At 54.8% G+C, this 13,589-nt stretch overlaps 1 protein-coding gene across 5 annotated transcripts in view; it reads right to left on the reverse strand.

The window, feature by feature from the left end:
- HNF4A (hepatocyte nuclear factor 4 alpha) overlaps positions 1–12,197 on the reverse strand; it is a 28,846-nt gene extending 16,649 nt beyond the window's left edge. Inside the window, exons 1-4 of one of the 5 annotated variants that reach the window (XR_004345947.1) lie at positions 11,917–12,123; positions 7,640–7,814; positions 6,430–6,524; positions 527–633 (exon numbers count right to left, since the gene is read on the reverse strand). Coding sequence is in view for 4 of the 5 variants with exons in the window: in XM_032606657.1 (XP_032462548.1) it covers positions 527–633; positions 6,430–6,524; positions 7,640–7,814; positions 11,917–12,031 (492 nt within the window). In the remaining variant the exon portion in view is untranslated. Of the gene's footprint in view, positions 1–526; positions 634–6,429; positions 6,525–7,639; positions 7,815–11,916 lie in introns of all 5 variants that reach the window. The other 4 variants (XM_032606657.1, XM_032606656.1, XM_032606658.1 and 1 more) reach the window with 4 other exon arrangements.
- Between the last annotated feature and the right edge of the window lie 1,392 nt (positions 12,198–13,589).

Raw genomic sequence — 13,589 nt, forward strand, 5'->3', positions numbered from 1 at the left:
AGGGAAAACCAGAAAGGGAGGATGCTGAGGAGGCAGTTATGGGGGAAGAAGCTCTCTCTGGGCCTCTATCTGCTGCCTGCCCCGTGCGCCCTCCTCCACCAGCTCCTTTGAACCCCGAGGAACCCCTCAGCCCTAGAGGAGAAGCAGAGCAAAAATCCTCATCCTCATCGGATAAGTGGAGAAACCACTGCCCAGAGAAGTGCTGTGACTTGCCCAAGGTCACACAGCAAGGGGTTGGCTGAGCCCCATTGCTACTCTGTCCGCTTGTCCACTCTTCTTTTCTCTCGGGGCTAAGCTGATCTCAGGCCCTCAGCGAGAGAGAAAACTGCTTGGCTTGCAGAATGCAGGCCCCACAGGACCCCTGAGTGCCGGCTGTGGGTCTTTGCTACTAAACCGGCTGAGCGATCCTGGTCTCAGTTTCCCTTCTGCGATAGCTGAGGGCCCTCCCATCTGCTGCTCCAGGGCCTGGCTGGGGAGGTCACGGGTGGAGTTGAGATTCCTCTTTGGGGTGAGGGATCCCCAGTACCTGCTGGGACAGGACCTCGGCCTGCAGGAGCGCGTTGATGGAGGGCAGGCTGCTGTCCTCGTAGCTCGACCTGCGAGTGCTGATCCGGTCCCGTTCGTTCTGGACGGCTGTGAGGAGGCAGAGAGAGGTGGGGGTGGGGGGCTCCCGTGACATGAGGGGTGGCTGAGGAGCAAGGGGAGGTGGCTGAACCCAGAGGGAAGGACTGCAAGGCTGGCCTGGAACAAAGGAAACAGGGTTGGAGGTGGGAGTTGGGGGGCGCTGGGGAGCGCCCAGGGAGCAGAGCCCAGATCAGCACGTGGGAATGGGGGGAGATGGGTCCTGGCCCAGCTGTGGGAGAACTTGCCAAGCACCACAACTGCCCCGCACACAGCTGGGTGGCTGTAGGAGTGACCCAGCCATCACTGGAGGCATGCAAGGTCGTGATGACTTGGCAGAGGGCTGAAGGTGGGTCTTTGAAGAGGGGATCTGTCGAGATGACAGGCTTTCAAGCTCTGTTTTGAAAAAGGGTCCCTTTCTTTCCAGATGAAAGTGTTAAAACAAGCAAAATGAGTTGCTCTGGGTGACGGAGATGGTCAGGGATTCCTGAATGTGGAGGCAAAAGGCCTGGACAAGGGGATCTGGAGGCACCACCTGCCCTGGTGGCCTCAGCCATCAGCAGGAAGTGCATGTGCTCTAGACAAACCTCTCAGGAGCAGCTCAGGAAAGCTCTGGCTCCCTCCTGACCGACTGCGGGGCCCCCTGCCAGGAACTCAGAGACCCAGGGCCTCCGTCCACCAGGGCCTCACACCCCCTGGGCATCCCCATCCTGGCCTAAGATGTAAGGTGGTCCTTCTGCTGCCCTGGCCTGGCCCTTGGAGTCCGGGAGGCCTCACGGTGGAATGTTTTTGAAGCTGGAAGGAGGGAGGACGGGGCGGCAGGAGACCTGGGTTCCTGTTGGGATTCATCCCTCACTCTCCATGTGCTGGTGGGGGTCACATCCTCTCTTTGGGCCTCGGTCTCCCCATCTATAAGCTTTTCCCTCCAAACCTGCTCCTCGGGGTTTTTCCCATCCCAGGAACAGGCAGGTTCATTCTTCCTCCCAGCCTGGGAGTCTCACTATATGCCTTTTTTCTCACACTCCAAATTCCATCAGAAAGCTTTGCAAGATCCATCTGCGGCTCCCGCTCCGGGCTGGGCCCTGGGGCAGTTCAGACCCTCCTCACCGGTCACTTTGCTTCTGGCCTTGCCTCTGAAGTCTGTGCACTTCTCAAAAGACAAAGGGATCCCCTAAAACCCAACTCAGGTCATATCCCTCCACTGCTCAAAACCAGGACCTCCCCATCATACCCGGAGTAAAGAGACAATTCCTCGTGATGGCCCTGTCTCTCCCATCTCGCTTTTATTCTCTTTGCCTGTCAAACCTGCCTCCCCGCTGTTCTGGGACTCACTCGGCCACTCCCCCTCAAAGCCTTCCCGCGGCTGTTCCCACTGCCTGGAATTCTCTTCCCCCTGCAGCTAAGCTGCTTCTTCTTCATTTACTCACGTCTTTGTGCAAATATCACCGTCTCAGAGACACCTGCTCTGACCATCCTGTCTGATGTGGTATCCCTCCCGCAGGCTCTGTCCTTTCTCCAGCCTTATTTTTATTTTTTTGCTGTACGTGGGCCTCTCACTGTCGTGGCCTCTCCCGTTGCGGAACACAGGCTCCGGACGCACAGGCTCAGCAGCCATGGCTCACGGGCCCAGCCGCTCCGCGGCATGTGGGATCTTCCCGGACCGGGGCACGAACCCGTGTCCCCTGCAACGGCAGGCGGACTCTCGACCACAGCGCCACCAGGGAAGCCCCTTCTCCAGCCTTGTTTTTCTTCTTTGTACTTACTCTCTGTTTCTTTCTTCACTCTCTGTCTCTCTAAGAGAAGACAAGCTCCAGAAAGCCAGAACATCATCCCTATTGTCCACTGCTGTAGCCCCAACAAGTAGAACAGAGCCTGGCGCACAGTAGGTGCTCAATAAATATCTGTTGAGCGGCTGAAAAAAGGCGCAGGATGAGACAAGCTCTGATTCTTGGGCACATCCTATGCCCCGTTTCTCAATGGAACGTTGACATTCCCGCTATTTAACTCTCTCCTGATTTCACACATTGTTGGAATCAGAGAATGAAAGTCAGATAGTGTACAGGGAGCCCGGGAATTTAGTGGGATATGATAGAGGTCCCAAGGTAAGAAATCTCCTCTCCCCAGACCCACCATTCTGGACGAATGCCAGCTCCCAGCACCGCTCCCCTGCCTGAGTCCCGCCCTGCCCGCAACACCCCTCCCATGGCTACCAGCCCGCACCCACCAGGGCGCCAAGTGGCGGCCTAAGAAAAGGGCTGCTGTCAGCAGCTGGGGATTGGGCTCCTCAAGGTTAGGCCGGTGTTATCAGTGCCCGGCGCGAGCTCAGTCACGGAATGATGTTTTCCACATGTTTGCTCAGTATTAGCAGGGTCGGGGACCTAAGGTAACTTCTATTGAATATTAACCGACCCGGGCAGAGGCGGAGAGGAGGACCAGCCTGTCTTCCGAGAGAACCCCTGAGTCGGGGCGTAGGGGAGTGCTGGGCTGGGGTTCCCAGGAAGGGCCTCTCAGACGGCCCCTGGCCTACCGCCAGCTTGCACCTCCTGCACCCCTGGCTCTGTGTCCTAGGCTGGATTTCCGACGCCAGGAGTCAGACATATTTGTCCTGGGTCTACCAGCAGGGGCCCAGGAAGGTGTAGGTTTAGAGGAAGAAATTTGAGACCGGCTGTAGAGCCCACTGATTCCCCAGATTTCTTCCCAGAGTCTTTGTTCTTTCAGGGAACCCACTTCTGAACACCGTGGAATAGCCTCTGGCCAAACTTATAAGACTTTGAGGTCGAGAGGAAGTTTCAGGAATCTCAACCGAGAAGGTGCCTCCCAAGGCCATCACTACTAGATTTCATCCAGGGACCTTGTTGTCTGCTCAGCTCTGGGGAGCCTGAGCTCTAGTCCTGCCTTCCCCCGACCCAATCACATCACCTCTCTGGCCTCAACTTCTGCATCTGTAAAATGGGGAGGGGGTAGATCTGATGACCTCGTATACAACTGACTGGTCTATAAATGCTACGCTTGCGGCCCATACCTTCCTGTCCTCAGGGGCAACTTTTGAGTTTTAATCCCTGGATCTTCCTAAGGCCATCGAGGAAGGGAAATAAAAACTGGTCCCAACTCTCCTGATCACTGGGGCTTCCACCGAGAATCTCTCTTGACCTCCCACCAGGCCGATGAGGGGTGTTGGGACTGTAAGACTTAGGTAGAGCTAGTAATGTCCTGACTTCCCAGAACTTGACCACAGTGGCAATGGAACACGTTGCTACCCTGGCCTGTTCTCAACGCAACCAAGCAACTGCATGTGTCATGATCTCCTGGTTAACCCAAGCATGTAAATAAGCACCAACCTTTACTAGCCCACACTCACTTGCCATCGGTCGATTCTCCTATCCTCCTGGAGTAACGCCACCTTCTCCAAGACAAGAAGCCATTGGCTATTCTCAAGCGTAAGCTAAGGCAGAATGGCCGGGGGCTCTCCCTCCCCTTCCAGGAGCCAGGATCTGGGCCTGCTGCCTCTGTGGCAGCTCAGTGGGAGGATCAGGGAACAAATACACATGTCCTGGTGGGCAGTATGTACTTGTACGGGTAGATCAGTGGGCGTAAAGGTAGACTCACAGAGCTGGAAGGGTTCGTTATCCACCCCTGTCATTTTATAGATGTGAACACTGGAGCCCAGATGGGGCAGAAACTTCCTCGAAGTGACACGTGAAAGTGACTCTGAATATTTAACAAGAGACATCTATAAAGACCATCCAGATGCAGGACCAGGCTACCTACAGCCTAGGAAGGTAGCCATCTGCTCAGGTGAGCTGCCAACCTTTCTCCACCTGCCTGTCACAAGGCCTGGAATTTTAACATGAGAGATTCATTCTCTCAAACCTAAAATCTTAGGCTGTCGGGGTGATTGATAGAATCACTGGCTCTTAGACTATAGCTCTCAATCTTTTTCTTGCCTCCAGCTGTTCATGCATGCCTCATATTCCCATTCATAACATTTCTTTCTTTCTTTTTTTTGGCCACGCTGTGCAGCATGTGGGATCTTAGTTCCCCGACCAGGGATCGAACCTGCACCCCTGCACTGGAAGCATGGAGTCTTAACCACTAGTCCGCCAGGGCAGTCCCCCATTCATAACATTTCTCATTCCACAAAGTCGTTCTCAAGTTCAAGGTGAGACTAGCTCAATCCCATTGATAACTGGGTAGGGGAGAGCAGGGGGGCATCTGCCTTTTGAAAAAGGCCCTCCCCGACTTTGAGGATAACTGAGGTCTAGATGAGAGAATTGTGTTGCTGCGAGCCAGAAGGGGCCTTGGAGACCACGCACTCCTTCGTGAGGATCACAGGACCAGGTTTCCCAGCAGGGCTAGTGAACTCTAAGGGCTCTGTAGGGATGAGACCCAGAAGATGTTTCCCAGGGAGGGAGAAGAGAAAACAGGGGCTCAGAGGTAGAGTCGGGGAGGGGAGACAAGCAAAGCCAAGTTCCCGTCCTTCTCAGTCTGCCCGGGGAAGGCTGGGTCCCAGGCTCCTGCTGCGGGGTTGGGTGGGGTGGGGTGTGTGTGTTTGTACAGAACTAGACCAAGGGTTTTGGCTGCTGTGCCACAGCTGCGGGCTGGAAGCGAAGGTCTGGGAGCCAGTCCCAGGTCTGGGGAAAGTGAGTTGAGCAGAGAAGGAGACAGATTTGAAAATGAGCTCAAGTTACCCAGAGAAGCGGTTAAAAGATGTTTGTCTCCTGAGCTTAGGCTGAAAAACTTTTAAACATTGCTGGGGTCCGGAGGGCTCAGTAGGCAGCACTGAGGTATCGTCCAAACAGCAATGAACTCGGGTCCAAAGCTCTGGGTTCAAACCTCGGAGCTTGTCTGACCAGCTGCGGGGCCTTGGGCAAGTTGCCGAACCATCCTGGGCCTCAGTTCCCTCGTCCATGAAAAGCAGGAAGGATAATAGTGCCACACAGGGCTGTCATGAGAATGAAAGGAACTATCAACTGTGGAAACGCCCAGCCAGGGGATTGGTATCTGCTGGTGGCAGGAGGCCAGGGAGACCCGAATAAACATTGTGCCCCAGCGTTCCCATCCTCCTCCACCCAGGATGAGTCTGGGGCCTTGTTCCCTTTTCCTAGAATGGGAGAACGCTGGGTCACCCGATGCCCAAGAAGGAAGATTAAGAAACTGCTTGCGGGGGGCTTCCCTGATGGCGCAGTGGTTGAGAGTCCGCCTGCCGGTGCAGGGGACACGGGTTCGTGTCCCGGTCCGGGAAGATCCCACATGCCGCGGAGCGGCTGGGCCCGTGGGCCATGGCGGCTGAGCCTGCACGTCCGGAGCCTGTGCTCCGCAACAGGAGAGGCCACAGCAGTGAGAGGCCTGTGTACCGCGGGGGGGAAAAAAAAAAAAGAAACTGCTTGGGGAGGAAGCTCAGCTATAGAACTCTCCCACCCCCGCCCCCATTCCCATTTGCTGAGTCTGGGTGGTGGGTCCATGGATGTTCGTAGTGCCATTCTCTACACTTTTCCTAATGTTTGAAATAGTATATTAAGAAAAAACACCCAATTCGGCTGCCTTGTGTTGGTAAAGGCAGGCAGGGGTGGTGGCGCTGGGAACCTGAGTAGCTGAAAGTGGGAGCTTATCTCTTGGAATCTTTCTCAAGACCAAGCCCAGCCCCTCCCTATGGTCAGATTTTCAGGCCCTCCCTCCTCTCAGCCGTTAGCCAGTCACCCTGGGGCCTGTCACCAAGTCATAAAGTTGTGGCCGCAGTTGTAAATGGCTGCTGGGAGCTTGCGGGTGCAGGTGGGACAGTGGGGTGGCAGGGGGAGGGTCGAGGCTCACCTTCCTTCTTCATGCCAGCCCGGAAGCACTTCTTGAGCCTGCAGTAGCGGCACTGGTTCCTCTTGTCCTTGTCCACCACGCACTGCCGGCTAAATCTGGGGAGGGCTTTGGATGGTTGGGTAGAGAAGAGACAGCCTTCCCCCTCCCAGGTCTGAACCAGGATCCTGGCCACCTGGTTGACCTCCAGCCTCTTTGTTCAAACCTTTCATCCCAGGAGTTCTTCTGCTAACCAACCAGGAGCTGGAAAGGCCCTATGGACTCTCTGAGAGCCCAACCCTGTCCCGCTAAACATGGTGAAACTGAGGCTCAGAGAGGTGACACGTGGCCTCAGACCACTCGGCTGCAAGTACAAGGCACTGCTATTTCCAGCATATCCTATAAAATCCCAGAGCCCAGAGTGGGCTCCTGATTGTGGATCAGTGTCAATACTTGGTCCACATAAGCCACAGTCTTGGGGGGGGGGGCAGGATATGGAATAGAGGCAGTACCCACAGTGGTTATGGGTGGGACCCTGAGTGTCAATCTGGGCTCTGACATTGATTCAAGCTGGGTGACCTTGGGCAAATTCCTAGTCCTCTCCAAGCCACAGCTTCCTCATCTATAAAATGAGAATAATAATAGTAACGACCACAGCAGGGTGTTGACAGGTGGCAATGAGATAATTACCTTAATGGGGCTCAGCACACAATCTGCTCATAGTAAGGGCTCGTAACTGACAGCTACCATTATTTTATTATTGCTGTTACCCAGAATGTGAGATGCTTTGAAGGAGGGATCTCCAAGGCCTTGAGAGAGGTGGAAAGGCCGGGGCCAATCCCCTATTTGCCCCAGAAAAAGCACCAGGTTGGGGGATGGTCCTCATCCTCTGAGGCTTCAGAATTGGCTTGATCCTAAACCACATGGGTCCCCATTTGCTAAATGGGAAAAATAACAATGAGCTTCTGGGAACAGTTAATACAGGCAAAGACTTAGTATGGTGCCTGGCACATGGTAAGTACTCAATAAATGTCAGTCTATGGCTTTATGATCAATAAATGAAGTTTCTAGAATAGATGTTCCCATCTGGATCTGCAAGGACTAAGAAATCAGAGGGGGCTTGAAGGGCTTGAAGGGCAGATGCCTCTGGGACCTATTCAGAGAGAGGACAGACCCGGGGGGACATTAGCCCAAGTGCACCCATTTCCCAGCTGGAGAAATCAACGTTCCTCACCTGCAGGAGTACATGTGGTTCTTTCTCACACTCCTCCGGAAGAAGCCCTTGCAGCCGTCACAGCTTGAGGCACCATAGTGTTTGCCTGTGGCCCGGTCCCCACAGATGGCACACAGGGCGCTGACACCCAGGCTGTTGGGTGCGTTGAGGTTGGCACCTTCTGATGGGGATGTGTCTGCACCACAAAAGAAAAGTGAGGACACAGCGGGGGCAGAAAGTCACCTCCCGGAGGCCCTGCTCTCCTGGTGGTTTAGATTCAGAAACTGATATGAGCAGTGTGGGGATCTCCCCAGGGCTTCAGCCTCAGCTACACCCAGGTGCTGTTATACTCCCTCCAAGAACTTGGGCAAGTTCCTCGCCATTTTGGAACCCCCATTTTGCATCTATAACTTAGGGATGGTTGTGGCACTGACTTCACAGAGTTGTTTGCAAAGGTCTGTTCCTCCCCATCGTGGAGACCGCTAGCCCCAGCTTTTCTCTGGGAAGGAACGAAAACCTGGCTGTCTCCTAGGATGCATCGGACCCTTGTATACCCTGATTGGCTGGGTGGAGGGGACTGTGGGAGGGGAAAATATTCCCCCAGCATCTGCCCAGAACCAGGTCCTGTTCCTCACTCCTCACTGAGTGAACAGGTCTGGGTGGCTCTCAGCTTGGTACCCAGGGGCCCTGAAACTCTCCCAGGGAACAGGAAGACATACGTCAAGGACAGTGGCTCGTTTGCCCTCCTGGGAGGATCATGGCAAGGATCTGAGCACCTCATAGCAAAAGCTACTGCATCTATGTAAATGTGAAGAGGGGAATAAGAGGCAGGTGGCTGGGGTCCTGGGTACTAGTACTGCTACCGACTTGCTTGTGGCCTTGGGACAAGCTCCTTTTCCTTGCTTCAATTTCCCCTGGGCCTCAGTTTCCCTAACTGCAGAGAGGGGCAGTTTGACTGGTCCAGTCGTTTTCAATTTTTTTTAAGTTTCAGCAGCTGAACCCTCTTTTTTGTAAGCAAATATTCTACCAAGGATAGACCTCTTAGAGAAGTTGACAAACACTATTGACCATCTCCCCAGAAAAATGCCTACATATGCACATCTCACAAAGTCATACACACACGTGTTTTCATAGAAACCCTGAATCCAATCTTGAATTCCTAGGGAACATCTAGCTAAGAACTGGAGAGGGATATAGTTCTGTAGTTAAGGGCACAACCTCTATAGCCCTTCTGCCAAGTTTAAATCGTAGCTTGCCCACCTCTTAGCTGTGTGACCTTGGCTGCATTAATTTACTTCTCTGTGCCTTCATTTCCTCACGTGTAAAATGGGGAACATGATAATCCCCAGGTCTGTTATGAAGATTCAGTGAATCAATATACGTGAAGTGCTTGGCACATAACAAGCACTATATCAGTGTTTGTGAAATGAAAACTTTTCTGCAGAAGAAAACTCTGGGAGCAGATGACTTCCAGCCTCCAAGCACAAGTGGACATCATTGCTGCTGTGGCCTAGCTGAACATCACCTAGACTCCCGAGGGTGCCCAGGAGTGCGGCCCCCTCCACTTGGTGAATTATTCCTGGAGATGGGGATAATTGTTAAACTGCGTTGGTGCCCTTTCTCCCTCAGCCTTGCCTCCTCCAACCCCCAGGAGAGCTGACCCCACAACTCAGGCGGAGGCTGGGGGAAGGGGCTCCCATATCCTGGGCAGGATAGGCTGGGTGATGCCAAGTATATCACACCACTCCCGGGGTCAGCTGATGGCTCCCATTCTCCAGGTGAGAACATCAAGGCCCGGAGAGGACAGGACTTGCCCAGAGTCATCACATTGCTGTTAAGTAGAGGAACCAGATTTATGGTCCAGGTGTGAGGGCCAGTGCTGGCCTCTGGCCAGTGCTGTCCTTATTGGGGTGTCTGCTGGGGCCTCTGATAAACAAGGACGTCTGCCACTTCTGAATCAAGAGTGGCAGGCAGGTAGGGAGCTATCTTTGGAGCCTTCAAGCCTCCAGCCCAGGATGTATGCAAAAGATAACCCCAACTCTCAACCCACTTCAAACTCCAAGGGAGAATGTAGACTCTTCTTAGAGATGCTCAGAGTTCCTAAGACGACTCATACGGGGCCAGGACCAGTTACCAGCGCTAAGCACTCAGGTGCCTTATCGTTTTTTTTTTTTTTTTGCGTTACGCGGGCCTCTCCCATTGCGGAGCACAGGCTCCGGACGCACAGGCTCAGCGGCCATGGCTCACGGGCCCAGCCGCTCCGCAGCATGTGGGATCTTCCTGGACCGGGGCACGAACCCACGTCCCCTGCATCAGCAGGCGGACTCTCAACCACTGCGCCACCACGGAAGCCCCAAGTACCTTATCTTATTGGATCCTCTGGTTAGCCCTGGGAGGCAGGCGCTATGATTTACTCCCACTTTACAGATGAGAAAACTGAGGCTCAGAGAGGAAAATGGCTTGGCAAGTTCACACAGGTAGGGAGGATTTATGCCAGAATTTGAGCCCCGATCTTTCTGGCTCCAGAGCTGGAGGCTGTCCTGTCTTCAGAACAGCTGGTAAGGAGCCTGGCCTCTGTCTCAGGAACACACAGTTCTCGGGAGCTGGAGACATGCGCTTTGAAGGGGTGATGGGGGCAGCCCAGGGCTGGGCGGTGACCAGGTGTGGCAGCACACACTATCCCTCTGGGGTCACACAGACCCTGCCTAGTGCAGCAGCTTCTTGTTTACCATTTCCTGTGTGTTTTCCCCTCACGTGATACCCGGACACTCCTAAAAGCCGGCCGGCCAGCAGGCCTCAGGTGACTAAGCCCATTTTGTAGAATATACAGAGGCCAGGAGAGGGGAGGTGACATACCCAAGGTCACACAGTGAGCGAATGGCAGGGGGAGGCGAGCAGCTGGTAAGACTGACCACGGGCAGTGCCCACTGACCACAGGCAGGGCAGATACCTCTCTCTGGCTGAGCTGAGCTGACCCAAGTTCTACAGACCTCAGCTGAAGCCGCGGAGCCATGGAAGGAAGGCAGGTGGAAGGCCAACCTCGGCCAGCTGCCCTCTCTCCTGTGAGGCTGGCCTTCGACCAGTCAGGTCCCGGCATCCTGGCTTCCAGGCCTCCTCCCTTCCCCCATCTCTTTGTACAGGAGACCCCCCCGCCCTTCAAATGTGCTCTAGGTGATATGGGAGCGTATGTACAAACCTGGGGAGAGACACACAGGCAACACAATCTGCTCTAAGACAAATGGACCTGTTGCTGATATGAATCGCATTTGTTGAATGGCAACCCTGCACATCACGTGTACACAATCACATCACGTGTACACAATCACATGTGCTCTGGACCCCCGAGGGTAGGGATGCTCACACATACACAAGCAGGTATAAACAGGATGCCCAAACGGGACATACACCCAGGAAGCTTGGGGCACACAAACCAATCCAATCCACAGACCACGTGTGCAAACATCCACAGACACACGTACACACACTCATCACCGCTCACGGACATAAGCAAGACAAACACAGGCATCCCTAGAGACACCAACAAACACAGACCCACTCAGTGAACAAATGCAACTAGAAATAAGACACAGAACACGCACCCACAGACAGGCGAACACAAACATGCAAGTGGATTCCCGGAAACACACGTTTGCAACACACTACCACCTGCCCACACGCGTACACGGAAACTCACACATACGCGCCAAGAGGAGGTCACGATCGCACACCAGCGCGCACGCACACGGCACACGCACTACTGATCCGCGTCTCATCTAGCAAAACCTCCCTGAGAACTCCATTTTCTCTGAGTGGGGTGTTCACCCCAGGAAAGTCCCAAAGATGCCCTGAAACACAGCTGTGCCTCCATCCACCGTCCCCAGGGACAGGACATACCTTTCCGTCTCTCTGGACCTAGGCCCAAGGGGTTCAAGAAGGGACCAGGTTGGACCAGTTACTGGAGCTGGACACCAAGAGGAAGCTCCCATGAAGTCCCCGCTCCCAGTGACACGCTGAGCGGGGACAGCTATGGTAACAGGGACCACAGGGGCCTGGCAGGAATACCTGGGACCTACTTTTGCTGAAGATTTGCCCTTGCAGCACTCCCCCAACCCAGAATACCTCTGGTCACTGTACCTGGGCACATCTGCTTCACCTGGCAACACCTGTGCTCTCACCTATGGGACCAACGTGCTAATCTATCATTCTCCCAGTCCCAAATTGAGTGCTGAAGAGTCGCTCCCGTACCTGGGCACACCTGCCCCCAACTGGCACACCTGGGCACGCCTGCCCCCACCTACCATTGCCCATCGTCAACACCTGCACATTCTCAAACTCCAGGGTGGTGTAGGCTGGGTCCAGCGCAGCACTGTAGTCGGCCATGTCCATGTCGACAAGGGTTTTGGAGAGGCGCATCCTCCCCTCTTCACACCTCGGCCACCTGCCCTGCCCAGAATGCCCACCCCGAAGGCTCTGGGCCGAGCCTCAGCCCCCGCCCTCCGCCCTCCCACCGCCTCCTCCCAGGTGCCCTCTCTGCCTTCCTGCGTTTCAAACCGTCCTCTGGGAGGATCTGCCGGGAGTCTTGGCCTAGCCCCTGAGAAGGGGTGGAGGCTCTGCCAGGGAGGGTTGGGGGTTAATGGTTAATCGGCTCCCCCACTGGTGGACCGGCTGGGCGGGGCCACAGGGATTTGGCTGTTTGTTGGTTTCTGGCTGACCCCCCGGAGTGCTATTACAACGGATGGGGCCCCAACTCCCCAGTATTGTGTTATCAATTCTGTAAGATGGGCACACTAATTCACCAGCCTCCATCTGACCCTGACTCAGCCACCCTCCAAGTGACTGTCACCCCGAGTCAGGCTGATACGCTCACATATACCCTGGGACACTGACAGCCCACCTCCAAGAGGCCCTAATTCAGTAACTTCCCCAGTCATTGACTTCGACCCTCAATGCTCTCGCAGAGATAAAGCTGCCTCAATGGCTCACGAATCAGAAACATAAATCCCAGGCCCCAGATACCAATCTTCTAGATCCTCATTCTGGGAGCACCCTTCCAGGTTCCTGCCTCTCCTGGGAGCAGGAAGGACTGAGAGGCCCACACTGTTGTCTGGGTCCCCTGCCCTGCTCCCCAGGACCCTGCCCTGGCCACCACCAGCCCTCATAGGGGGCTGCTCAGTCTGTCACAGCTGCTCAGGCCCAGACAGACTCCATCTCCCAGGTCCCCGTCACCTCCTTCTGTCGCCCTTCCGCCGTGCCTCCCCCTCCCGTTGGGGAACAGGCAGAGACAAGGCTTACAGCCCCACAGACCTGGATTAACATTCAGGCGCCTACCACCTACTAATCGTGACTTTGGGTAAATGATTCTCCTCTTTGAGCCTCAGTTTCCTCCTCTAGAAAATACACAATCAACTTCAAAGGGTGGTCTGAGTATTAAATGAGATGGCATTAGGAAAACACCAAGCGGTGCCCAGCAAGCGTCCATCCCCTCTCCTCCTGCCCCCCTTGGCCTCCCTTTCGTATCTCCTTTGTTTCTCTCCACCCGCCTCCTCCCTCTAGAGTGGGCTTCACGGGTGAGCCACCTGAGCAGTGCACAGAGCTCCACTCTCAGGCTCCCGTGCTTGGTTTAAGGCTCGGCTGTTCTGAACAAGGGGCCCTGCATTTTCGTTTGGGACCAGGCCCGCCTGCCTTCAACTCATGGCTTACTCTTTTCTTCTGCACCCTCCAGCCCACATTGCCCACCGCGCAGACACTTTCATGAGCTCCCAGACTACCTGGGGTGGTGGAGCTGGAAAGTGCAGGCCGACGTAGAAAGATCTGGGACTCTGGAGGCATGAGAACCTGTCCTCCTTTGCTGGCGGGAAGGGCCGGGCACAGGGATTTGGTAACAAGGGCGTGAGTGGGTGAACTAGTGAGAGAGTGCATGAATGAGTGAGTGGGTGGGTGAATTAATGAATGAGTGAATTAGTGGGTGAAT

The sequence above is a fragment of the Phocoena sinus genome, chromosome 15 (assembly GCF_008692025.1).
Source record: "Phocoena sinus isolate mPhoSin1 chromosome 15, mPhoSin1.pri, whole genome shotgun sequence".
In the NCBI taxonomy this organism is placed as follows: Eukaryota; Metazoa; Chordata; class Mammalia; order Artiodactyla; family Phocoenidae; genus Phocoena; species Phocoena sinus.